Source organism: Chrysemys picta, chromosome 1, assembly GCF_011386835.1.
Source record: "Chrysemys picta bellii isolate R12L10 chromosome 1, ASM1138683v2, whole genome shotgun sequence".
NCBI classification, from domain to species: Eukaryota; Metazoa; Chordata; order Testudines; family Emydidae; genus Chrysemys; species Chrysemys picta.
Genome location: NC_088791.1, coordinates 45,016,019 through 45,043,365, shown reverse-complemented (window position 1 = coordinate 45,043,365; position 27,347 = coordinate 45,016,019). Strand labels below are relative to the sequence as shown.

The following is a 27,347-nucleotide window of genomic DNA, read 5'->3' as shown; positions in this document are numbered from 1 at the left end:
GGGGAGGTATTCTGGCCATCTTTTTTGGGGGTGTGCATGCATGCGTGCGCGCGCTTCAGCTGGCAAAAGCCTAGAGTCTGTCCTGGCAGCAGCAGCGCATCGTGTGTGTGGGACGCCCTGGGGCCGCTGCGGTTTGCACCACGGGGGGAGCAGCGCCCGCACCTTGTGGCTGGGCCGGGCAGGCTCCAAGCGGGGGACACTCGGGCTGGAAGCTGCCTGCAGATGCCGCAGGGCGGCTGCCCCCCAGCGCTGCAGCCGGGGCTGAGCGAAGCGGCCCGAGCCGCCCAGAGACTGCGGCAGGGCGGCCAGAAGCAGCAGCGGGGCATAGAGGGTAGGTGCTGCCGTGCGGGGCCTGCATCCCGCTCTCGGGGACTCTGCTCCCTCTGGGGCTACCCTGCCCTGGCTTCTCAGCCCCCTGCCGGAGCAGTCCCCTGGCTCTGCCCTGCCGGGTCCCGGCCAGTCCTGGAGGCGGGAGCCCCGGCTGGGGGGACCCTGGGCTGAGGCGTGGCCCAGGAGCCCCGCTGCTTACCCCAACCCTGCCAGCGCTGGACTGGCTGGAGGTGAGGGGGGAGCGGGTGGAGTCAGCACTGGTGCAGGGGAGCCCAGGGCTGGGGCGGCAGGGGGTGCGGGTGGGGCGGGAGGGGCGAGAGCCCAGCGCTGGGGCGGCAGGGCATGTGGGTGGGGGAGGGCAGTGTGTGTGTGGGGGGGGTGAGAGCCAAGGGCTGGGGGGGCAGCCAAACATTTTTTTGCTTGGGGCGGCAAAAAACCTAGAGCCGGCCCTGTAGGATAGCCTGGATTTTCTATATTTTTCTAGGCGTTATGGGACTCTTGTAGGGGAGGCTGCCTTACTCTGCCTTTCACATTGCTTAGCAGAACAAGAGAAGCATAGGGGCTTGTCTGCCATGTTGTTGTCCACTTAGACTGTGACTGAGTGAGAGTAAGTGGGGTGGAGTACCAGTTCAGTTAGCACCGGAGGAGAGAAGAGATGCATGATGTGCAACCCCCCTTTGAGCAAAAGAGGAAAGAAATCATCAACTTATGAGGCCTGTGTTTCATTGCTTTTCCCAGTAGCTGCTACAGAATGGGTGTTTCAGTGTGTACTTGCTCTGAGTAACAGGCAAGACAAGCTGCAAGGAGATGCTAAAGGGCTGCTGGGGGAAACAAAAACACATTTGGAGGTCTGCAAGAATGAAGAGGTAGCAGGGCAGTTCTACAGCTCATGAGAGGGCAGGAGGTAGTGGAAATGGGTTTGGGTGAAGAGTAGGAAAGCGGAAACTGGAGGGAGCTAGAGTTTGGAATTGGGAGATGAGATGCTACTAAGAAAACTTCAGGTTAATGAGCTTAAGAGATATGGGGCTATCCACTGAGATAACAGGAGGGAAAGACCATGAAAGAAATATAGAGCTGGTGTTGGGGAAAGAGTATAGAAAAGGGCTAGAGGAAGTTATGAGAACAGAAGCCATAATGTTTTTCTCTGGTAGAAGAGGGAAGGAAGGAAGAGGATGCAAGAAGGGAGAGAGGAGACGTAGCATGGAGAAATGTAAACATTCACATAGAAAAAGACACATTAAGAGCTAAATTAATATAAATGCCAGTTGAGGGCATCAGATGCTTCAGTTCTTCAAGTGCTTCTCATGTCGATTCCAAGTAGGTGTGTGTGTGCCACATGCACAGTTATCAGAAGGTTTTTTCCCTAGCAGTACCTGTCGGGTTGGCTGTGGAGTGCCCTGGAGTTGCACCTTCATGGCGGTGTATATAGGTCCCTGCCAACCCGCCACCTCTTCAGTTCCTTCTTACCACTAGTGACAGTCATTGGAGCAGCTCTCTTCTCTTGCTACGGCAAGCCAAACCCCTAGTGGATTTGTTGAATCTGTAAATAGTTAAAAACTTAGTATTAGTTTTTAGTAGTTCATAGGTAAGATAAGTTTTAGTTGGGGGGTTTCCCTCACCATGTTTTCGCCTCCCAGGGACCGGGGCATGACTTGGTCTCAGGGGTTCAAACCATGCAGGTCCTGTCTGAAGCCTATGCCAAAGGGAGACCCACAGGACTCCTGCTTGGGAAGCCCATCAGACTGAGAAGTGCAGAACTGGCAGAGGCTTCTGCCAAAGGACTAAGAAGGAGAGGGACTTTAGGCTAAAATTGCTCCTGATGGAGTCAGCCCTTGTTCCACCACTGGCACAGGAGGTGTCCAACGCCAAGCCCAGCACTTCAATGAGGAGCATGCCAAACTCAGTAAGAGAGGCTGCGGAACTGAGAAAGGACTCTGGCTCCAGGTACCCTTGGGACCACCACTCCCCAGCGCCGAAGACCACCTCCGGTGCAATGCCAGGCACCGATCCCATTTGCCAGTGCTGCACAAGAAAAAGAAGACTGGCAGAGGTCGCTCTCCCACTAGAGCAGTGGAGCAAGGAGGCACCAGCAGGGTGCGTCCTGCACCAGGACACTCTGCTGTGGCTCAGACTCAGCCGGCACCATCAACTCCAGCCTCACAGGGAGGTCCGTCAAGTCCGGTTCTAGGAGGACTTAGACCTTCCCTCCACGCCGGGCACCTTTGAGGTGGCCAGGGACCGTATAGTGATGACAGCGTAGTACCCCGCACGGGCACCGGCACCGTGCCTTCTAAGAGCAAGCCAGCGATGATGTGGCACTGCTCACCCTCACCTCAGCATCGCTCCCCGGCACTGTCTCACTCCACGTCGCCAAGGTTTGAGTCCTTGTTGGACTCGGAGGCAGAGTCGTATGCCTCTAGGCAAAGCCGGCACCGTTCTCGACACCGCTCCAGACAAGAGGAAGGGCAGCCATTGCCTATGATGCCGTGGCCACCGCAGTGGCAGGCACCAGCTCAATGGCCCTTCTGGACCCTGGAGGCCTACCACCAAGCCCAAGAGCCGAAGTCCAGATCATTGTCAGTGGTATTGGAGGCCTGGGCCCCTCCATCATCATCATCATCATCTGTAGCTCGGGAACCTCTGCGAGGCTAGAAGTTGGGCACAAAGGCCGGCACTGAGACCATAGTGAGACCCAGCACTGAGACCGGTACTGGTCCAGACACCATGCAAGATGTGTTGGCACAGGGGGGTCTCCGCAGACATCCTCCTCATCCTTCCCTGATGAGGCAGTGGTGAGCACATCCACTACACTGACAGCCATGGACAACAGAGCCCACCTGGAGTTACTCAGAAGGGAGGCTAAGAATTTTGGCATGCAGGCAGAGGAGGTGTTGGAGTAGACCAACCCGATGGTCAACATTCTGGTGCCTGAAGGTCCACCAAGGGTGGCTTTGCCCCTCATTAAGACTATCCAGAACACTACTAAAGCATTGTGGCAAACGCCCGCATCCCCATCCCCCCACAGCCAAAGGGGTGGAGAGGAAGTATTTTGTGCCTTCAAAAGGGTATGAATACCTGTTCTCTCATCCTCAGCCTGGCACTTTGGTGGTGGTGGCTGCCAATGAAAAGGACAGGCAAGGACAACCAGGACCTATTCCTAAGTCCAAGGAGGTGAAGAAGCTGGATCTCTTTGGTAGGAAGGTGTAGTCTACTAGGTGGCTCCAGCTTCACATTGCCTACCAGCAGGCAGTCCCCAGCCACTACAGTTTTAACTCTTGGAACATGTCTAGATTCAAGGAGCTACTTCCGGTGGACTCTTGCTTGGAGTTTGCTGTTATTCTCGAGGAAGACAAGGTGGTCGCGAGGATCTCCTTACAGGCCTCCCTAGATTCAGAGGACTCAGCAATCTGAACTGTGTCAACAGCCATGGCTATAAGAAGGAGCTCATGGCTTCAGGTGTTGGGGCTCCTGCATGAAGTCTAGCAGAAAATTCAAGACTTGTCTTTCAATGGCTTAGGACTTTTCTTGGAGCAGACAAACTCTAAGCTCCACAGCCTTAGACTCATGGGCACCACTGAAGTCCTTGGGGCTTCATACACCAGCCCTGCAGAGGAAACATTTTAAGCTGCAGCCTACCCCTCACTTCTACCCTGCTCCCCCTACACAGGTCTATAGTAGGAAGCGGGGCAGGAGTAATAGACGGAGACCCTTTCAGTCCTCCTCTAACCAGGGCCATGGTTCAGCAAAGCAGCCTTCAGCTCCAAGCCAAACTTTTGAGGTGCGCCTGGGGGCAACGCACCAGTCCAAATCCCAGATCCTTCCCCTCCTTTTGTGAATCATCTATCCCATTTCTACCATGCCTGGGCACAAATTGCCTCAGATCAATGGGTCTTGAGCATGGTAGAATTGGGATATTCTCTCTAATTCTGTTCACTCCTGCCTTCCCACCCTCCTTCCCCGTCTGTCTTCAGGGACCCTTCTCATGGGCAATTTCTCATGCAGGAGGTGCAAACGCTCCTAAAACTTGGAGCAGTAGAGGAGGTCCCTCTGGAGTTCAGGGGCAGGCAGTTCTATTCCCAGTATTTCCTAATCCCAAAGGCCAAGGGTTGGCTCAGACCTATTATAGACCTTTGAAACCTCAATAGGTTGATGAAGAAGTTAAAGTTCCACATGGTCTCCCTGGCTTCCATTATCCTCTCCCTGGATCCAGGGGACTGGTACGCCGCACTCAACTTGAATGACGTGTACTTTCATGTGGCCATAGTCCCATCCCACAGACGGTTCCTCTGCTTCGTGGTCAACAACACTCACTATCAGCTTACAGGTTTACTGTTTACTCACTATCAGTTTACAGGTGCAAGTATTCCTGTACCTAGATGACTGGCTAATCAAAGGCCGCTCCAAGGCCCGAGTGGAGGACCATGTGAGCCTAGTTCGGATGATGTTTCACAGGCTCAGCCCAATACTGAACATGGTGAAATCAATCCTAACCCCTACTCAGAGGACAGAGTTCATCGGCATTCCTTCTGGAAACTCACTTTCTTGCCATGGGTGCCATCGTAGAGGAACTCAGGCGATACTCCACTACTATGGTACAAAATTGCCTGAAGCTGCTCGGCCATATGGCTGCTTGTACGTATGTAGTACAGCACTCCAGGCTGCAGCTCCGACTCCTTGGCTAGCCTCGGTATACAGGCCAAACCGAGACCGCCTAGACAAATTGGTCGCACTCACTTCTCCAGTTATTGAGTCCCTCCAGTGGTGGCTCGACCAGCAAGTGGTGTGTACGGGAGTGCCCTTCTCTGAGCCCCAATGCTCACTGTCTCTAGTAATAGATGTGTCAGCAATTGGTTGGGGGGGTCACTTAGGAAGAATCAGAACTCAAGGTCTCTGGTCCCAAGCAGAACTTTCGCTGCTCATCAACGTCAGGGAGTTACATGCGGTTTGCCTTGCTTGCCAGACGTTTCAAACCCATCTAGAGGGCAGATGTGTATCAGTATTGACAAACAATACAACAGTGATGTTCTATATAAACAGACAGGGTGGTGCTTACTCCTCTCCCCTGTGCTCACTCCTCTCCCCTGTGCCAGGAAGCCCTCAAGTTGTGGGACTTCTGCATTGCCCACTGCATACATTTGCAGCATTGCACCTTCAGGGCTGTCAATCAGCTCAGCAGGTCTTTTCAGAACCACAAGTTATCCAGGTGTCATGATCAGCATCTTCCAAAGGTGGGGATTTCCCACTTTTGTTCATGACATGGCGCAACAGGAAATGTCAGCAGTTCTGTTCCTTCCTGAATCATAGCTCAGGCTCACTTGCAGATGCTTTTCTCCTTCCTTGGAAGGGGCATCTGCTTTATGCATTCCCACCCTTCCCTCTCGTACACCTGGCCCTGCTGAAGGGCCAAAGGGAGGGAGCATCAATGATCTTGACAGCAGCAGCCTGGCCATGTCAATTTTGGTTCACCACGCTTCTAGACCTGTCATTGGACACACCTATAACACTGCCCCTAGTCCCAGACTTGATCCTGCAGGACCACAGCCGCCTCCAGCATCCCAATCTAGAGTCTCTCCACCTCACAGCATGGCTAAATTTTTTGGAGCTCACATGCTCAGACTCCATTAGGGAGGTTCTCCTTTGCAGTAGGAAACCATCCACTCGAACCACTTATCTGATTAAATGGAAGAGATTCTTGATTTGGTCACTGCAAAAGGACACTCCACTGTTACATCATTGATTCCTTTCATCCTGGACTATTTACTGCACCTAAAACAGCAAGGTCTGGTGGTGTCATCAATAAAGGTGCACCTGGCCACCATCTTGGCTAATATTTTTTTAATTAATTAATGGAGATAGCCTCTCTCCTAGAACTGGAAGGGACCTTGAAAGGTCATTGAGTCCAGCCCCCTGCCTTCACTAGCAAGACCAAGTACTGATTTTGCCCCAGATCCCTAAGTGGCCCCCTCAAGGATTGAACTCACAACCCTGGGTTTAGCAGGCCAATGCTCAAACCACTGAGCTATCCCTCCCCCCAATGCTCTGTCTCCTCCCCTGGTTCTGCTGGCTGGTCAGTATTCACTAACCCCATGGTTGGTCGCTTCCTCAAAGGACTAGATAGACTGTACCTTCAAATAAGAGCCAGTTCCCCCATGAAATCTCAACCTGGTGTTCTCAAGACTGATGGGCCCTTCTTTTGAGCCCTTAGCAGCATGCTCTCTCCTCTACCTTTCCTGGAAAGTGGCATTCCTGGTGGCTGTAACTTCAGCCAGGAGGGTGTCTGAGCTTAAGGCTTTGACGTCCAAGACCCCTTATACTGTGTTTTACAAGGACAAGATATAGTTGCAGCCACACCCAGCTTTCCTCCCAAAGATAGTTTTGCAATTCCACATGATTCAGGACATTTTTCTTCCAGTGTTCTTCCCTAAGCCACATGCTAGTAACCGGGAACGGATGCTTCACTCCCTGGATGTCAGACAAGCGTTGGCTTTCTACATTGAGCAGACAAATCCATTTCAAAAATCAACACAGGTCTTCATTGCAATTGCTGAGTAGATGCTCCCAGTGTCGTCCCAAAGGATCTTGTCATGAATCACGGCCTGTATCAGGGCCAGTAGCGTAGCTGGGGGGGGGAGCGGGGCAGTGAAAAAAAAAAGGGAGTGGAGAAAAAAAAAAGGCGATACCTGCTGTGACGCTTTTACTGACGGGGCGGCGCTCCGGGTCTTCAGCGGCACTTTGATGGCGGGCCCTTCACTAACTCCGGGTGTCTTTGGCGGCACTGAAGCTTCATCACCGAAATGCCACTGAAGACCTGTGGAGTGAGTTGAGAAATATATGGACAAGTAGGGAGGAGTTTATTTGTCCCATGTGTACCAAAGAAATCAAGTTGTGGGATTAGTGCCTCTAGCATGACATTCTTCCAGTAGATCTTTCTTCTCCTTTTCATTGACAGAAGGGGTACAGGGAAAATTAAAACAGGATGGAATCAGAATGATTTTAATTGCTCTGACGTGGCTGAGACAACAGTGGCATACGGACTTAGTTCAGTTGTTGAAGGGAGGTTACAGGATGCTTCCAATATTACAGGATTGACTGTTGCAGCAACAGGGCAAGATTTATTATCCAGATCTCCTGTCTCTCCATCTTGCAGTGTGGGCTACAGGATTTGAATGGACCTTGAAAGATCTTTGTCTTCTAGAAGTACAGAACATACTAATTAATTCTAAGAAAAAATCAACCGGAAGATGTTACCAACTGAAATGGTTAAGGGTTGTGATCTGGATGCATAACAAACCTGAACAGTGTGGTACCAATTCAACATCTTCTGGAATACTTACTTCGTTTAAAGACTGGGGGCCTATCAATTTCCTCACTGAAGGTTCATTTAATGGCTATATCAGCATATCGTGTTCTTATAGATAATAAATCTGTATTCTCATATAGTATGGTAAAAAAAATTATGAAAGGGCTTTCCAACTTGTGCCCACCTGTAAATGACCTGGTTCCATCATGGGTTACCTATTTAGTCTTAACACAATTGGTGAAGTCATACTTTGAGCTCTTTATTTTTCTGTTAAATCTGCTTTTTTAATAGCTATAACTTCAGCGAGGTGAGCTGGCGAATTACACACTGTCATGGCTGGACCTGCCTTTCACTATTTTGCATAAAGATAAAGTTGTACTTAAGCATAACCCAAGGTTTTTACCTAAATAGTAACAAACTTTCATATTAATCAAACCATAAATTGACCAGTTCTTCCCTTTCTCCTACAGTAACATGGATGAATTGAGTTTACACACTTTAGTTGCTAAGAGAACCCCATCTTATTACCTGAATGGAGAACTAAGAGATTTCACATATTTACTTACCTTTTTTTCCTCTTACAGAGACAATCGTCAGGGCCAGGTGGTATCCGCACAAACCATTTCTAGATGGGTTAAACAGTGTATTCAGAAAAGTTACAAGTTAGCAACTTTCAGAGTAGCAGCCGTGTTAGTTTGTATCCACAAAAAGAACAGGAGTAGTTGTGGCACCTTAGAGACTAACAAATATATTTGAGCATAAGTTTAGCCCATGAAAGCTTATGCTCAAATAAATTTGTTAGTCTCCAAGGTGCCACAAGTACTCCTATTCTGTTTTTGAAGTTAGCAACTGTGTCTCCCCATTCTGGTACCAGATCACATTCTACTAGGACAATGGCTCTGGCCTTGACTTGTCTTATACTTTTGGAACTGGGATATGTCTGTAAGGCTGCCACATGGAGATCTGGGCATAAATTTAGGAAACATTACACATTAGACCAGGCATCTTCCATTTATCTATTAAGTTTAAAATGAAAATGGTGTATAAGTCTGTCATTCTAGTGAATTAAGAGTATATAATCTTTGTTGTAAAATATTTCTCAATCAATGCTTTTTACATATTATTTGCTGGTATTTTTAGTAACTACCACCCCTTTTTCACTTAAATTATTGTTATCCTAGTTGTTCTGGAAAAGAGTTGTGAACATGTCTTCAAACCTATTCTCTCCCTAGCAGTTTTGTCATGGTGAAACATTCATTGCTGCAAATGAGCCGTTATTAGTGACTAAGGCCCAATCCTGAAAGCACTTATGTATGTGCTTAACTTGATTTATGTGAAGTTAGACTACTCACATGAGTAAAACTAAGCTGGTAAGTGCCTAAACAGCTGAGCCTGCAACTGCCCAGTATATGCAGATCCCTCTGCCCATCTGGAACCCCCACTAAGTCTTTTCAGAATCCCAATCCCACTGCTGCCAATTCTTGTGAATTGTTAGTATGTCCTGTGATTTCCCCTTAATTGTTATCAGTTATTCTTGGCCTCCGATTTCAGGCTGAGTTAGATGTGGATGGAATTCCTGCTGGGGCCACCAGAGGCCACTGCTGGCAGATTTTGGGTGCAGAGGCCCCTAGGCCCAGGAAACCTGAGCTGTCCACTCAGTGCAGAGGAGGGAAATAGACTGCTGCTGGGGGGAGCAAACAGCAGGAAATCCCAGGTGAAAGGGGGTGGGGGGAGAGAGAGAGGGAGCCAGCCGAGAGAGCACCAAGCAGGTGCAATAGGAGCTATAGCAGGAGGGAACTGCCCATATTAAGTGGAACAGCAGCTCCAGCTTCTGTCTACAGTTGACCAAATTTTCAACATCAAAATGGTAGGGGTTAGGGGCTAGCCTCTTGCTAAGAGTTTGGAAACCGGATGACATTACATATGCGCGGGTGTACATATAAATAATGTCTTCTAATTTCTGATCTGTCCTCTGATTTTATTTATATACCATATTGTAAAGCTGTGGGCAACTGCTCGCAGCCCCATGTGGTGCTGTGAGCGTGACCCACCTTAATTTCCCCTCGTTGGCTTAGCAATAGGTTCACTTTAACAGCCCAGGACAAGAAGAAGCCAACACACACTAACAAACAGCACATTCCCTTTTAATAGGGTTTGAGGACAGAAGCAACTATAATATGCAGTTCATAAGGATCTCACCTCAGGACTCTGGTTCGGCTCCCAGACTTAAAGTTCACAAAATCTCTAGTTAGGTTGTTGGAGACTAGCCTAAGAGGAAACAACTGCATGGCTTCTACTCCCCTCTCTCTTGCTCAGCTAGTGTCTTCTTTCTGTTTATACAGCCTAGCCCTAGGGTGGGGCAGGGATTCCTTGATTACAACCCAATCTGCCACTTAAGGGGGTGGGACAGGCAGTACACTCCTTCACACATATATCTAATAAAATAAATCTTGTGATGTTTGGACTCCCGAGGCCTGATTCTGATTGCACTTACCCCTGTTATCTATGCTCCCCTGTATGACTCCAGTGGAATTACCCCTAATTTACATTTGTGTCAGTGTAATATCTGAAGTGTAAAAAAATCAAAGAAATAAACAAGGTGAGAACCAGGCCCATGGTGTGGAGTTGGAATCCTGTGGGCAGCTGTAAAAATAACAAGAATCATGTTAGTTTCATTCTGCTGCTGGTTGAGATTGACCTGAGCAGCACAAGAGGCAGGCACTCAAGCTCTTCTCTGGGAAGAAAACTACAAAAAATAGAGAGAGAAATATTGGAGATGCTAGCCCACTCCTTGCTCCAGCTGGACAGAGTAGATTAGCAGAGAACTGCTCCACAGCAGAATCCAGGAGGTGGAGTGGTCCAATCTGTTCTCTGCTCTTCCCTATCCCCATCATTGCAACACCAGACCCGGGAAAGGGGAGAGGGAGTGAGTAACCCCTGCAGTTGTCCCCCCTACCAAGCCTGGAAGAGAGGACTGAAGAACACCTGGAGGAGCAGAGGTGCACTGAGGGGTAAGGAGTTGCTGGGAGGGGTGGATATTTAATTAATGGGCTGGGGGAGAGAGAGATGGGGAGGGCAGAAATGATGTGGGGGTGGGGAGAGTGCATAATTGCTGGGTCAGGCAGATATGGGGTTTGGGGAGCAGGGATGACACAGAATTAATTCATTAGAATTTTGGGCTTTGGGGTGAAGCTGAAAGCTCTGCCCCAGCATTTTATACAGATCATTGTCATTTGATCACAGATGGGTCCTCCCATTAGAAAACCTGCCGCAGGGGCCGAAATCACCTTACTCCATACATTTTGGAGAGCTAGCAACACTGTAACTTCCACACACACATTCGGGGTGGGTAGGGGGAGTTCAAAAAATCAAAAGACGGACCAAAAAATTAGATTAAAAAATCTCACGATTTCTAGGGCCTGACTCACGATTGTTGAACTTTTAGGGTTGGCAATATTGCTAACGAGGATTCTGTATATAGGGACAACATGGAAAAAAGGCACAGGGATGGGAGAGAAAAATGAACAGTGCATCAAGGGTGGCATTTTGTTCCTGCTGCTGGGGTCTTATAACTACAGTGACAGGTTTCCGAGTAGCAGCCGTGTTAGTCTGTATCCGCAAAAAGAACAGGAGTACTTGTGGCACCTTAGAGACTAACAAATTTATTAGAGCATAAGCTTTCGTGGGCTACTGCCCACTTCTTCGGATGCATATAGAGTGGAACATATATTGAGGAGATATATATACACACATACAGAGAGCATGAACAGGTGGGAGTTGTCTTACCAACTCTGAGAGGCCAATTAAGTAAGAGAAAATTTTTTTTTGAAGTGATAATCAAGCTAGCCCAGTACAGACAGTTTGATAAGAAGTGTGAGAATACTTACAAGGGGAGAGAGATTCAATATTTGTAATGGCTCAGCCATTCCCAGTCCTTATTCAATCCTGAGTTGATTGTATCTAGTTTGCATATCAATTCCAGCTCAGCAGTCTCTCGTTAGAGTCTGTTTTTGAAGTTTTTCTGTTGTAAGATAGCCACCCGCAGGTCTGTCATTGAATGGCCAGACAGGTTAAAGTGTTCTCCCACTGGTTTTTGAGTATTATGATTCCTGATGTCAGATTTGTGTCCATTAATTCTTTTGCGTAGAGAGTGTCCGGTTTGGCCAATGTACATGGCAGAGGGGCATTGCTGGCACATGATGGCATATATCACATTGGTAGATGTGCAGGTGAACGAGTCCCTGATGGTATGGCTGATGTGATTAGGTCCTATGATGATGTCACTTGAATAGATATGTGGACAGAGTTGGCATCGGGCTTTGTTACAAGGATAGGTTCCTGGGTCAGTGTTTTTGTTCAGTGATGTGTGGTTGCTGGTGAGTATTTGCTTTAGGTTGGGGGGTTGTCTGTAAGCGAGGACAGGTCTGTCTCCCAAGATCTGTGAGAGTAAAGAATCATCTTTCAGGATAGGTTGTAGATCTCTGATGATGCGCTGGAGAGGTTTTAGTTGGGTAGTTCAACTACAGTGAAATCTAGTGGTCTTGCAGTATTTTCTGGAAATGCTGCAAGAAGACAAACACCCAGGTTCTTAGTCTGCATCTACCAGAGTGCAGCTGGAGGAGGAAGGCACAGAAGAACTTTGAGATCCTGGGGCTAGGTCTAGGGCACTCAGGGTTTCTCCCATGCAAGGACAATCCCCAGCTAGACGGATTCACTGGCTTTCCAACTGTTTGGCTGGAGCGGCATAAGGCATCTAGAGGGAGTGGCTGAGGATCTGAGGCTGTAGTGATATACTGCAGCAATGCACTGGAACTGGCATTAGGAATGTTTCCCTGGGGAAGAGAAGGGTGTTCTTTGTATGGAGGGAAAACTTTCTCCAGTGGAGAGTGTGGATGACCTTTAGAATCCTTTTCTTGTTCCCAGTAACCTGGGAATCAATTTAAGACAATCTATATGATTATAATGCCAGAAATGAGACTAAAAATTCACATAGTGTCAACACACCATGCAGTAAATATTACAGGAATTGCTGTGACTAAGAAATAAACCAGAGACAGCAGTTTTTAAATTTGCTTATATGGCATTTTTTAATATGCAAAGTGATTGCTTTAACTCAGGCATTAGAAAAAATAGACTCCAAATCCAAATAAACACAACTACTTCAGACACAAGTATAAACATCACTTCCCACAGCTGCACAAAGTGCTAATCTCAGTAAGATACTAGAACGGTGGTATTGCTGTTCTGTATAACAGACTGACTCTCATTTTTCATATATATGAGAGAGTTTGGGTCCTGGGATTGTCCTTGTTTCTTTTTTTCATATATAGTTAAGAATACAGAACAAAGTGCATGCGATATATATGCAAATATTTTTAGCAAAAGGAATGTTATCATATAAGCAGCTTAGGTTTGTGATGATAATGCTGAGCCCCTAAACTGTTTGAGTCTGTTCAGCCCTTGTCTTGTGTCAGCAGGGGGAAGTAGTAACCAGGCATTTCTGTAGTTGAGATACTGAATGGTTTACTTGGAGTCTTTCAGGCTGTCTTCCTTTCTTTCTGTCTTTTCTATTAAATAGGGGACATTTTCATGCAGTGATATTAAATACACCGTACACCACTGAGGTTCACCACATATTGCCATGGCAGTGCTGGAAGTGATAGACACAAGTAAGGCTGGCTTATTGAAATGTTAACAATATGTTTGTAAAATTGGATTTAAATGCTGCATGTGATGGTCAGATTCTCCACTACCTGCAAGGTTCTTTTCATTCGGAGTTGTTACAATAACAGAAGACTTTTAAATAACTGTTGTGTGACTGTAATTTGGAAATACACATTTTATATGAGCAAGGACACTTCTTGTTTCTGATTCAGAGCTAACATTGCTTCTCCAGTTCCCAATCTGTGCCTCTTCAGAGCTGAGTGAAGTTAGCCCCACCCCCTGTGCAGTCCAGCCTTTCTTTATATGATGTCTGTGGCCCAATTGAGTTCAGATGGTGTATGCAGGACTGTGTGTATGTCTGTCTGTCTATGTGAGATGAGCTGGAGTCATAAGGCTGAGTTGTTCCAAATGGTTTTAATCAGCAACCCATTCGGGGAGAATGGAAAACTTCTGTCAGGATAAGAACTGAGTAAGTAAACATAACTTTGAACTCGAATCGGAACAAAACAAACCCAAAGGAAAGTCTTCATAGTCTGGCAGATGCCAGATAAATGCTCACTGAGTGCGGTGCGTGCTGACAGGAAAAGGGCAATTTAAAAAGGACTGGAATGAAGGAAACGGTAAAAACAAAGTGGGGATTGAAAATATAATAGAAAAAAAAATCATATGATTGCTGGCAAAGCCTGGACAGTCTTCAGCTATGCAAGGCATATGTTAAGTTTTACTTATTGCTTCCTTGGATGCTATTGTGTGCCTGTAGTTTCTTCTGCAGAGCTGGAGTAAAGATTTCTGCTCCTCGGCTGATTGCGCGTAGGTCTATTCTGCAAACTATGCATTGGAGAAAGGCTAAGTTTGGCTCATTAGTGTGACAATGATTGCTATTTGTTTGTGTTTTGCACAGGTTGGAGTCTATTCCTGTAACCTTTATGAAGAGCTCTTTGGAGGGCTCTCTGCCTTTCAGACCTATGACTTCTTGTTCGGTACCATGGGGGAGTTCAGCAGCAGGAATGGGAAGAACTTGAATTAGTTGTGGAAAAACACTCCTTTGTCTTTTTTGTGCCGATGGAAAGTGGCTGCTGCGAATGTTCCTGTGATGTGGAAAAGGGCAAAGTGAGAAAGGCGAAGTGGTCATGGTTTGTTGGCAGATTCCCTCTTGCCGCAGGCTTTGTCGCCCTCGGCCCTTCCTTCTGGTGCTGGTGGTGGGTGTCTATCTTTTCTACCAGATCCTTCCACCTATACGGACCAAACGATTCTTTTTGGCAGTTGATAATGGGAGTTCACCAAACAAACTAGCTGCGATACAGCAAGAGAGATACAAGGAGGTCTCCTCAAGGAACACTCATTGCTTCTTCCCTTCCAATAATTCACAAACAGTGAATAAGGTAAGTCAACCCAATGGGTGTGCTGCAATTAGGGTTGCCAACCCTCCAGGATTGGCCTGGAGTCTCCCAGCATTGGCATCGATCTCGCGGTCACAATTGAAAGCAATCCAGGAGATTTTAATAGGCTATTTTAAGAAAATGACATTGTCGAGTTGGGGAAAAAAATCCCCCGGAATAGATTCAGTCAGAGTTGGCAACCCTAGCTGCAATAATGGCCTGGGATGAGTCCAGCAAGACCATTTATGTCCAACTAAAATTAACATTGAGTTTGAAGTGTGTACAAATAAGCATGTGAGTGACCTAGTGACAATGAAATCCTTGTAAACACAGCCCATTAACTAGTTCCTCAGCACACTTTTATTGTCAAATGAATTCCTAATGCTTTGATTGAAGCATTGCATTATTTTTTGACTCCATGGAAACTTTAGTCCTCTTCTACTTGCTGTGCAGCACATATTTTGTTTAGTCTTTAGAAATGGGGTCAGGAACTGTACAGTACAGACACATAAATCAAATGCCAGTGGGACTTCATAAAAATGACTGAGGCTATTAATTAGCATAGACTCTTTCACTCAGACATTTATTAGCACTGAGAACATGGCTGTATTGTTTTGAAGTTATCTGCTGGTGCTTTTTGAACTTCGCTGGGATTCCACTGAAAAGCTAAAATAAACTGCATTTCTAAAACTTGTTTTCAAATTACATGGACATTATTTACTCAGCAGTCTTTTGAACAGCAAATTTCTCTTTGTCCTTATGTTACCTGATCACATGTTTATTTTGTATAGGGTGGCTGAGATATTAAATATTACATATTAAAACATTAGACAAATGCAGACCCTGTTACTTTTTTTGTTGGTGGTTATTAAATATGGCTTGTCAAATGGTCCAGGCTACGCTAGTTGTATTTATTTTGAAATCTGTGATTAGCACTAGCACAATTGTATCAGGTTTTGTTGAATCCTAGAGGGTGTTGGTAATAGTTCAGGATGGATTTTGTTGTCAAATTACCATTATGGCAGCACTCAGAGTATAAATAGAAATTATTATTGACTGTAAATATTATTCTAGGATGTATCTGTTGGGCGGCATCTGCATAAAGCAGTATAGCTCAGATCTTTAAAAATAAATATTATTTAGAAGATCTTTCACTGGTTTGCTTTGTTATACTTCACTCTGAAAGGTCAAAGAATTGACTTTATGACAATCTGTTGTGACAATTAAAAACAGATATGGCCCAATAGCTTGTTTGAACCTTTAACCCACATGTGTGGAAGAATCTTCAGATTTATTTTTCAATTGTGAATTCAGATTTTTCTCATGGCTTCCAGAAATCTAGTCCAGAATTTAACTGCCATAATTTTATATTTTAGTTGAATTTTAACTACTCTCCCTAGGTTTTCTGCAGCTATGTAACAAATACAATTAAACTTACAAATGGAATTAGTATATTTTGCAATGTAGTTGCATCATCTTCTATTTTGTGATTTCACGATTACATATCCATTCTCTTTTGATCACTGTATCTATAAACACTGATGAGCATTTTATACTAAACAGCTTACTATTTGTAAGAGCTGGCGGAGCAACTGTGAAACTTCATTAACATGTTTGATTGATATTTCCTTTCCTGTTTTGCTTTAACAAACATGCAGACTTAGCAACGGCTTCTGTGCTTGGGCTGTTTGGTTGAGTGAGAAGTTTATGCTATTACAATATGCTGCATTTATTATCTTCCCATATCCATAGATGTGAATACTGCATGCACATACTGAACCTATCGTATTTATTTAAATGCATCTTTTAACTCATAAAAATGTTTTTCAAGCATGTGCTGTTTTAACATATGTTCTCCTTATTATTCAGAAGAACACCCACAGCTTGTTGGCTACACGTCTAAGAAGTTCCCTCATGAGCCTTATGGAACGAAATGTCTTGCATGTGTGGTGGATGTTCTCGGTCTTTTTATAGAACATCTTTAGATTGCACGACTAATCTCAGAGACTAGGAACAATGAAATCAGCCTTCTCCAAAAAATCTGCCATTGTGCTGCTGTGGTGTACTCACAAATTGTGCACACATTTTTAGCCTAGAACAAATTGTGATGGATGAACTTTTACATTGGTTTATTATGATAAGTACCTGGAGGTACCCAATGCAAATTTGTTATACTTGAAATGTTACACTGGTTTATTATACAATAGTACATGCACTCATGGTAGTTAAGGTTGCAAAACAGTTTCAATTAAATCCCCCCTATTTTTTTGCATATTCATGAATAAAGCTGGGCAAATACTGCAAAATATTGTCCACATGCTCAATCACATTAATTGACTTCAGTTGTGTGCACTTATTGTGAATATTCTAGAAAATTAGCTTATTGACAAGAAACTTATGTTCACTAAAATGGCAATTTTCAGCAACTATTGTAAGCAGGACCCTTCATGAATATCATGCATAAAACTGAAAGAAAATAAAAAATATGCCTGTGATGTTGTCCTTTAAATAATAGCAGGTGATTCTGATGCATCTGGGATGAGGAAGCATCTTGTGTTGTGCTGCAGAATCTCCTCTGGCTGGTTTAGGGGTAGTGTAGGTATTGGGTCATACTTTTCTTCAGACAGAAAAACAGCGTGGTGTCGAACCTGGGCGTGGCAGGTTGAGCCTTGGCTTGTTATTGCAGCAGAGGACTCCCCACCCCAAGTGTTATAACAGCAATGGCAACAATTCCACTTGGTTACTACACATGCTATGAAATGTTACCTTGATTTTTGGGTACGGTTAGCACAAATGGCTTTAAGATGAAACCTGGCATCTTTTATGAACCAACCAGGGAAGGGCATTGGCAGATTTCTGGAGATGTGCAATTTTGCTACTTACATCTCAGAGACTGGAATCTCTCTCATTGTTTAAAGCTGTTGCTTCCAAAAATGTGGATCAATATGATGCTAGAAAGTTGATGTGTCCATTTAGTATGTAAGTATGTCTTTAAACCCATGCAATAGTCACTGATTTGGAATCACTACTGCCTGTCAGGTACATAATGCAAACTATTTTTTTAAATTGCCAAAACACAGATTTGGGTAACAGTCTGGAAAGCTTGCCAGATCTCAAAGGCTGATCCTGTAGACCAGCGTTTCCCAAACTTGGGACGCCGCTTGTGTAGGGAAAGCCCCTGGCGGGCCAGGCCGGTTTGTTTACCTGCCGCGTCCGCAGGTTCGGCCGATCGCTGCTCCCACTGGAGCAGCTGGACAGGGAGGGAGAAAGCAGGTCTGATCTTGTTCACTTCACTCATGTGAGTAGTTCTATTAAAATCCATGGAACAACTCTTGTGAATAAGCCAAGTAGTATTTGGCCTGTAGTCTGTCTGGGGTATAGCACTGGAATTTGGTTCCATGATCTGTATACAATTGTGAAGCAAGGGAATTTTGAATGAGAGCACTATGCTTCCATCTTGGTGATCGACTGTGCCAGCAACTCAAGCTTCACTTTTGTGGCTTATGATATCATCAGAAACCAACTATCAAAGTAAATCCCCATAATTTACTTGCCTGTTCTATATTTATTCAGGAAACAATGGGAAGCAGAATCACATTCCAACCATTTCAATCCAAAACCCACTTCTTCCTGAGTGGGAAATCTCGTAGCAAGTAAGCCAAAACATTTTAAATACTTCCAGAAAGTGAAACAGGAAATTAACTTCTCTGTAACAATGCAGGAAGTGTTTGAACTTAAAAGTAAAATAAAACAGTAACAAGAACACCTTAGTATTTTTATGCACTATGGGGAAAGTCAACAAAATGTGTAGAAGACTCCTTCGGAATTAAGGAAGACTTTCACCATCCTGTAGGCTGAGCATTTGGGGCGTTAGAAACTAATTCAAAGTTTTCTGTTATTTATTTATTATTATTTGTATTGTGGTAGTGCTTAGGAACCCCAGGCATGGACCAGAATGCTGTTATACTGGGTGCTGTCTAAAAATCTAGATGGATCCACACTTACGCTGCTGGTTCTGGAGCTTAATCAGTTCTCTGACCCCCCTGTCTGTGTAATTGAAAATACTGTCATTGTTCACATAGGGCTTGATTCTCTTTCACAGTATGTTTCTTTTCAGCAGTTCCCGGTGTGTAAAGGGCCCATAAAGCCTATTTAGCTGGGTGACATACAGCTGGCACAGAGGATCTTTGCCACCCCTTTGCAGTATCCAACTCAGGCAGCATGTCAGGCAAAAGGGAATGTGGCCAGAGTACTACTGTGCTCAAACTATTTCCAGTTGCTGGAACAGTCCCTGGAGGTTTGCGAGCAGCTGGATGCCATAGAGAGCAATCCTGAGGCTCCCTGTAATTTACATTGTTGGGTAAAGTGGCCAAAATCAGGTAGTTGAAAAGGTGATGGGTCTTTTGGGTCCTGCACTGAGAGCAGCTCAGCCAGACCTGAGAATCAGGGCCATTGTCTTCAGAAGAAGAGTTTACTTTGTCAAGATGAAGTCATGATCAGTGAAATTCTGTAGCAACCATTTCAACTGTTTTTGCTTGCCTGCCAGACATGGACAATGCCTCAATATTTATGGTGTTACACAATAAGCCAAGAATCTCAAAACCTCCAACGAACTGATTTCCCCTTTCAACTTTAAATATATCAGCTAATTTCTTTTTGGCCAAAACAACAACAGTATTTATATAGTGTCTGAGATAATTGCTGACCAGATTTCATATTTTAAATTGGAACAGCTTTAGGGTTATGTAAGCTAAAGAAACAATCTAGTGTATTTTTACACTAGCATAACTTAAAAGAAGCCAAACCAATTTAAAGGAAAAAATGACAAAGGATTTTCTCCTAGGTAGACAATTTCCCCAGCCATTCTATAATACACATAAAGTAGATACTCATTTTACAATAGAAAATATTTACATCATTTAGAGCTTTAGTATTATGTGAACTTAGTTGTTTTTGTAGTTCATTAAAATGCTAAGCAACATACATTTTATTTTGGTTTTTAATCGAGCATAAACTTTTGAGAGTTGACTGAATAGGACACAATATTTTCTTTAATTTCCATCCCCCCCCCCAGTCCATTATGTACATATAAAACATAATTACAAACTCTTCTTTTTACATGCATTTTATTTACTTGATAGTCCATCATGGTTTCTTTAGACTCACTTTGCAGATCATCTAAAACTGCATATCAAAGCCAAAGTAGGTGTCAGTGACTGAGAAGAATGTAATGGCTTTGTAAGGCTGTAACACCAAGTACATCGTGTCAAAGCTGACTTCAACCCCATCCTAAATCATATGGGCAGACCTATGCTCCCATGCAGAGCCTCATTAATTTCAATGAGTCCATGCCATCCATGTTGTTCTCTTTGTAGAACTGGGGCCAGAGATGCTGTTCATTAGTTCCTTATACATGGGTGCCCTGCATGTGTAGTAAATCCACTTGCTAACAAAGAACCTGACATTTCTAATTTGGGAAGAAAAATCTCTATTAAACTAGCTTTAAAACAGAAACTTGTCTTCATTTCAAAATTATTTTTAAATATTCCATTTATATTTAAACATTTATATTATATTTAAATATTCCAAAGGCAGTTCTGGACTAATCCCCACCACACAGTCAAGCTACCGGAGTACCAAAAGGAGTCAAAGCAGTAAAATGATATAGTATTTGAACAGATTATTTTAATTGGTTGAGTTCTGCTCCTTTTATGCCAAATCTCAGCCCAGAATGAATTTTTATGGCTGAGAAAAAGGGTTTATAAAAGCAAAACTGGCAAACCTTAACTCTAGAAATATGAATGTTGTTGCAATAATATTGGAAATTCTGACGGACTCCTACTGGTAACTAGATCAATATGGATAGTGATGTAATGTATTTTATATAGAGTACTGGAAACAAATATGGGATCACTTGCTGCATAAGGGAAACATTATTTAATTTGGCCAATTTGTTTTTAATACAATGCAACTAAAGTATAGTTTTAAATAAAAAAAACATCCTCACTTGGTAAGAAAACAGAGAGGAAATTGTACATGTGTATAGGAATGCAGAGTGCTCTGAAAATACAGGGGTGAGGAAATACATTTGGGAGCACTGCATATGGGTCTTGAAAAAAGGGTGGGAAATAGCGTTGAGCTTTCTCTTATATTATTTAATAGCATCAGCTTAAACGTCAGGTAGGGTGACCAGAGGTCCCGATTTTATCGGGACCATCCCGATATTTCCTTGTTTGTCCCGCGTCCCGACCGACGTGCGGTCGGGACAACCGGACAAACAAGGAAATGCCCCGAGCCTCGAGCCCGGAAGTGCTCGCGCCCCGCCCCCCTGCCCCGACTCCGCCCCCTCCTCCCCCGATTGGCTCCCTCCCCGAATCCCCGCCTCTTCCCCAGGCTCACCATTCCCCCTCCCTCCACAAGCGCTGGAGGGAGGCCCGGGAGACGCAGGGGAAGCGCGGGGCCGGGGTGAGTAACAGTCTGGCCTGGCCCAGTGCAGGCAGGACTCAGTTGGGTGGTGGGAGAGGAGGGGGGCGGCCCGCGGGGCCAGGCGACGGGGGAGGAAGCTGCCATGGCGCTCGGCGGCTCTGGCGCCCCCGAACCCCCCGAGCCGGGGCCTGCAGCAGCGCGTACGCTGGGCCCAGCCCCTGGCTAGGCACGTCTGGGCTGCCCAGCTGGTGCTATTGCGCGGCGGCCCCGGGGCGGAGGCATCGGCAGCCCAGCCCTGTTCGTTCCCCTGCGGGACGGGGGGGCTGGGGCCTGCTGCCCCCACTCCGGGGCCGCCGCAGGATAGCACCAGCTGGGCAGCAGCCCAGACACTGGCCAGGGGCTGGGCGCAGCGTGCGCGCTGCTGGGTCCCCGCAGCAGGCCCGGGTTCGGGGGCGCCAGAGCCGCAGCCGCGGAGCGCCATGGCCGCTTCCTGCCCCCGCGGCAGTGGGAGCTGCAGCAGCGGCTGCTCCCGAGTCCCGCTGCCCGGGGGTGAGAACAGCCACCGCCTGGCCCCGCGGGCCGCCCCCTCCTCTCCCTACCACCCAACTGAGTCCTGCCTGCTCGGGGCCAGGCCGGACTCTCACTACCCCGGCCCCGCGCTTCCCCTGAGTCTCCCGGGCCTCCCTGCAGCACTTGCGGAGGAAGGTTTTTTTTTTTTTTTTTTTGGCCCCGCCCCCCGCCACGCCCCCCCCACGTCACCCCCCCTCCCCCCGCGTCCCGATATTTGTCTTTGGTGATCTGGTCACCCTAACGTCAGGTCATGCTGCTACATTCAAAAGCCCCAAAATCTGACTCCCACAGATCCCATCATCCTAGACTGAATTTTTGTAAAAGTCAGTTGATAGAAGTGCCATTTATTTAATACTTAAACAACAGGAGTTGGGGAGGGCTGCACTTCAGAGCGCATCACTAGCTAGATTCACTTGGTTCTTGTTGCTTCAGTTTTGGCTGTACGTGTGTGGTGGGAAATGTTAGCGACCAACAACCTGAAGGACTTATTTTTTTGAAAGTTTCTCTGATGTGTGTAGCCTGAAAAAGATCTCCAAGGCAACTGGACATGTCTGTGGTGGTAGATTCGGTTTGTGTGGAAGATCAATATTAGCACCCTTTGGATCACTGGTTTCCAGAGGCAGCAATGAGTATGGAAGGTTTCTGTCTAGGTACTTTGGAAAGGCAGTGCTGGATGTTTTCCCCAGAAGTGCTTTTTTATGTAATGGTTGTTGTTTGAACTGTTTTTTGATGAGTATCAGTGTCCCTAATGAGCAATAGGAACAGTGTCTGGCCATCTTCCAGTTACAGCATTTAAAAAAAACATTTGCCTAAGAACTGAAGCCTGCCTCATTGCTCTGTTGTAACTGCAGTCTTTCTTCTCTCTCTCTCTCTCTCTCTCTCTGACTGTATTGTGTTTAATTGGTGTATTTGCATAGTTGTAAGGTTAGTGTGTTATAAATATTCCTGCTAATCCATAGCCTAGGAAAGATTCCATGTGCATTATAGCTGAAGTCCAAGAGGGAGGGAGGAGAAGTTTGGCAATACCAGGAGCCAGCTTGCCCCTTCCGATGGGAGCATATCATCATAAGGAAGGTTTAGGATGGCATCAGAGTTGACATGGGCTGAGGTCTCCAAGCCCGAGGATCAGGGAATTCACCGGAAAGAAACTCCTAGATCTATAGAGACAGAAGATAGCCTGTCTGTGTCTACCACACTGGGGCCCTCTGCCCCTTGAAGCATTGCTCCTTCGGGAGCCATGTGGCAGACTTCCCATGTATCTGTTTCATAGCAGACATAGAGCAGACCCTGCAGAAGCATAATCCTTCTGTGGGATTTTCAGACAGAGCTCTTCTGGCTGAGCAGGGAATGGTGCTACACAGATTCTAGTCCTCTGCCCCATTCTGACTGAGCAGTGTTTGATACAGGCCTGTTCATTTTCATTGCCCTCCGCTGGAGACTTTCCAATTTGTCCACATCCCTTCTATAGTGGGGGACCAAAACTGGATGCAGTACTCCGGGTGTGGCCTCACCAGTGCCAAATAGAGGGGAATCATCACTTCCCTCAATCTACTGGCAATGCTCCTACTAATACAGCCTAATATGCCATTGGCCTTCTTGGCAATGAGGGCACACTGCTGACTCATATCCTGTTTCTCGTCCACTGTAATCCCCAGGTCCTTTTCTGCAGAACTGCTGCTTAGCCAGTCAATCCCCAGCCTGTAGTAGTGCATGGGATTCTTCCTTCCTAAGTGCAGGACTCTGCACTTGTCCTTGTTGAACCTCATCAGATTTCTTTTGGCCCAATCCTCCAATTAGGCTGGAGGGTAGGGATCGGGTCCAGACAATCTACCTCTCCCCCCAGCTTAGTGTCATCTGTGAACTTGCTGAGGGTGCAATTAATCCCATCATCCAGATCATTGATAAAGATGTTGAACAAAACCGACCCCAGGATCGACCCCTTGACACTGGCTGCCAACTAGACATCGAGTCATTGATCACTACCTGTTGAGCCCGACAATCTAGCCAGCTTTCTATCCACCTTATAGTCCATTCATCCAATCCATACTTTTTTTAACTTGCTGGCAAGAATTCTCATTCTCAGATCTAGCACTAGCCACTGTTCTCCCTCAACCACATCCACAGATAATTCATAGACCTCCACAGGTATCTAACATGAGGTTGCATCACCCAACATAACACTCATCCAGCACGGAGGATAAAATACGGAAGCTTTACCATTGGTGTAGCAGATAGAAAGTAACAGCTCTATGCTCACTAATGTTGGTCAGTAGGGCTTAAATTAAACAGCATAAATAACATTAAAAGAGAAAACAGTTCTCAAAACTACCAGCTAATAATAGTTGGCTTTCTGGTTTAGTATCTAGAGTGGTTCAGACTCCTATATGACCACCTTCCCCTTCAGAGGGCATCAATGATTTAATAATAGGTTACACCAAAACATCTTGGTCAAGTGGATAGGATGCTAGACTCTGAAAACTTGATTTCTGTTCCTGTCTCTACCACCAAGCTGATGGATGACTGGGGCAAGTCATTCACCTCAGTGTGCTGCAATCTTCAAATCTGTAAAATGGGGATAATGATCAACTGTCAAACTCTTTGAGATCTCTGGAGGAGAGCAATATAAGGAGCTAAATATTATCAGCATCATATTAAAAAGACCTCCTTAAGCAGAGTTTCTGAAGTGTAAGGGCTCAAAGTTCCTCTAAGGAACTCCTGAACAATTGTTGGCAGGGGCATCAGAAAGCAGGGCGCAGCAGGGAAATGCAGTGTGAGCTCCATGTCGACTGTCATCTGTGGATGTGGTTGAGGGAGGACAGTGGCTAGTGCTAGATCTGGGAGTGAGGGGAATAAATGGGCGATAAGGAGAGGGTAGGATCTGCAGCTGGGACACTGGAGTAGGGCACTGACTGGGAGGAGGAGGTGCTGACTTGGGGAAAGGACACTGGCTTTTTAATAGAGAGCAGGAGAAGGTTCTGAATGTGTGGAAATGGAAGGAACAGTAGTGCTCCTGAAGACAAGAGAGGCTGCCCAAAGTGTAGGGTTGCCTGGCATATTAGTGGAGGTAGGGGTGGACTGTGAGGATGAGGTACATCCCATGCAATACACCTGGAGTACCCCTGAGTTTCAGGTTAAAATAGTTTTGTACTTGGGTATGTAGGAAAAACTATTAAAATCTGCTTTAAACAAAATACTAAAGGCATCCTCCGGTGTTGCTGCAGGGGAATTACCTTCCATTACGAAAGGGAGAGAGATCTTATGGTAGGGACATGTTCAGAATGTCCTCTGATGGAAAGCACACAAAAGGGCATTAAATAAATGTTATTTCTTGAGCACTGGGAGTGTGTGTGGTGGTGTCCAGACAGAGGAAGACATAATCCTTACCCAAAACAGCTACCAATCTAGATCAGAAAGGAATGGACACAAACTGAGAGAAGACAGTGATTCCAAAGTAAGTGCCAGATCCTGAGCATGGCTCTGGATCTGGCCCCAAAGCTCTCTCTCTATCTGTCCTTAATTCACCTTGTCGGGTTTACAGTGGCTGGAAAATGGTGTCCTTGTACAAAGTGGAGCGAGGAGTGGCTCCCTTGCATTATGTACATGAAATGGAAGGAGTAGGGGATGACTGGCTTAATTACCTCTGATGTTACCACATATTGGGCAGGAGTAGGGGAGAGACCCAGTGTACAAAGCAAGAACCATACGGTGGGTGGGGGAGGGGATGGAGGTGGGGAAAGAGAAAATGGGGAGTCAGAAGGAGTAGAGCAGCCACAAGGGGGAATGTGGGGAGACATGACTTCTAATAGTTACTGTAATTATATAGGAAGTACAGAAGAGAAAAGATCAAGAGGGAAAGATGGAAGAAAAGAAAACAGAATGGGGGAGAGGAGGAGGAGAGAGTGGAAGGCATATTATAAGGCAATGTAGCACAGGTCATGCCAGTCTAACTGCTAGACTAATATGTTATAAAAATACTACAAGGACAGGAGGAGGATCTATTACAAGTTTATGTAACATAATTCTTCAGACCTGATCATTTCCTATGTATTCTTGTTCCTTTATGCATGTGATCCGAATTTGTTATCTGAATATTCTAACATCTAAAATGTTCTTGGATTACACGTTCATTAAATATATCTAGATGACTCTCGTAGTATTATAGACATATTTCAGCATGTCTCGTTATCAGTTATGCTCAAATCTCTCATAGGCATGTGTGTTCTATAATAAAAACAGAAGAGTACTAGTAATTCAGGGATCTAAAATAGTTTATACTTCTCACTGCTGCAAAGAATTTTACACTTGAGCCAAGTGTAACATAAAGCTACATCCTGTGATTGGGGAAGAGACTGCAGTGAGAGTGACTTACCAGATCTATAAACAACTGGAAGCATCTTGAATGACATTTGTTTATACCAAAAATCTGTCCCTTTTTTTTCAGCATAGCCTCTTAATAAAGACTGATGACCCTTCAATTGTATAGCACTTCCTGTGTGCATTCCAATGTAAACTTACTAAAACTAGACAACTTTCAGTTTTTAAAATAGATTCTTTTTTTCAAATGTCAACTTAAAATTCATGTACTTGCCAGTAGATAACTTGATAACCCTGCATTAAAGCCCTCTAAATAGAAATACTTCTCACAGGGAGAACAACCAGTTTAATAAAGTAACTTTGCTATTATCCTTCTGCAAAACAGCATCTAGGAAGCTCCAAATACAGTCACATTTTTTTCCATGCAGAACATGCTATTTTTATGTATCGTGTGACTCTCAGCATTTGTAGTCCCCCCTCCCCACACATATTGCTGTGCACACACAGTGTGTTACTCAAATACCAATAGAATCAGATTGCTATCGTGACATTCTGACACATCTGGGTAATGTTAGAACAATGAAACATTCAGCCAGTTGGGGAGGTTCATGAGTGCGGGACACTGAACTTTCATAGGAGCTGGCTCTAGATTAATGAAACTCACTCCTGCAAGGGATAAGAGTGACCATAGAATGAACTGCTTCCAAAACAAAATGCTAAACTCACAACATAAGTCTTAGTCTATGGAGGTGAGGGGGAAGTTTCTCTCTCCCCAGTCTCCAGGTACCCTGGCACCTAGATTATTTATTTGAGTTTAGCAGAGGGAGAGTGTTTATCCCTACATACTGCTGGCACCAGCCTCTGTGTAGAAGGATGTCAAACATCAGAAAACCTGTGAGGGGTGTTGCCTGTGTTTCACGGGTGATACTATCCTACTGCTCCTCTGCTGGTGCATACAGGACTCTCTGCTGCCCCTCCATATGACTAAGGGCATGGAGCACATAGGAAGCATGGCTAGCCTATGTGGAAAGAGGATGAGTCTGGTGACACCTGTCTCAGGTGAGGTTGCTCATCACCCTGTGGTGAATCCCCGATAGAAATGGCCCTCATGCTTTACTCAGGCTATTTTAGCATGGTTTCTGAGCTTCTCTTCTCCCTTAAAGTAAGTTACTTTACTGGCCCAGCACAGCTGGCATAAAGACAGTGTCACACTCTGGTGTGTCTAGCTGCTTGCAGAGTAGTGCTGCTGCCTAGTGTCCACTTGCACCCGCTCCCAGGTCAGCATCCTCCTCCCCTCAACCATCTTGAATACTAGTCTTACTTCACTCTCCCACTCCACCAACTGGGAAGACTTCAGTCCAACC

General features: G+C 45.5%; 1 protein-coding gene across 5 annotated transcripts in view; it reads left to right on the top strand.

The window, feature by feature from the left end:
• The first annotated feature begins 13,608 nt into the window (after positions 1 to 13,608).
• Positions 13,609 to 27,347, top strand: part of CPED1 (cadherin like and PC-esterase domain containing 1) — a 204,872-nt gene continuing 191,133 nt past the window's right edge. For 3 of the 5 annotated variants that reach the window (XR_010590127.1, XR_010590128.1, XM_065556063.1), the window contains exons 1-2: positions 13,618 to 13,763; positions 14,196 to 14,676. Coding sequence is in view for 3 of the 5 variants with exons in the window: in XM_065556063.1 (XP_065412135.1) it covers positions 14,425 to 14,676 (252 nt within the window). In the remaining 2 variants the exon portion in view is untranslated. Of the gene's footprint in view, positions 13,764 to 13,966; positions 14,105 to 14,195; positions 14,677 to 27,347 lie in introns of those variants that run through there. The other 2 variants (XM_065556067.1, XM_065556068.1) reach the window with 2 other exon arrangements.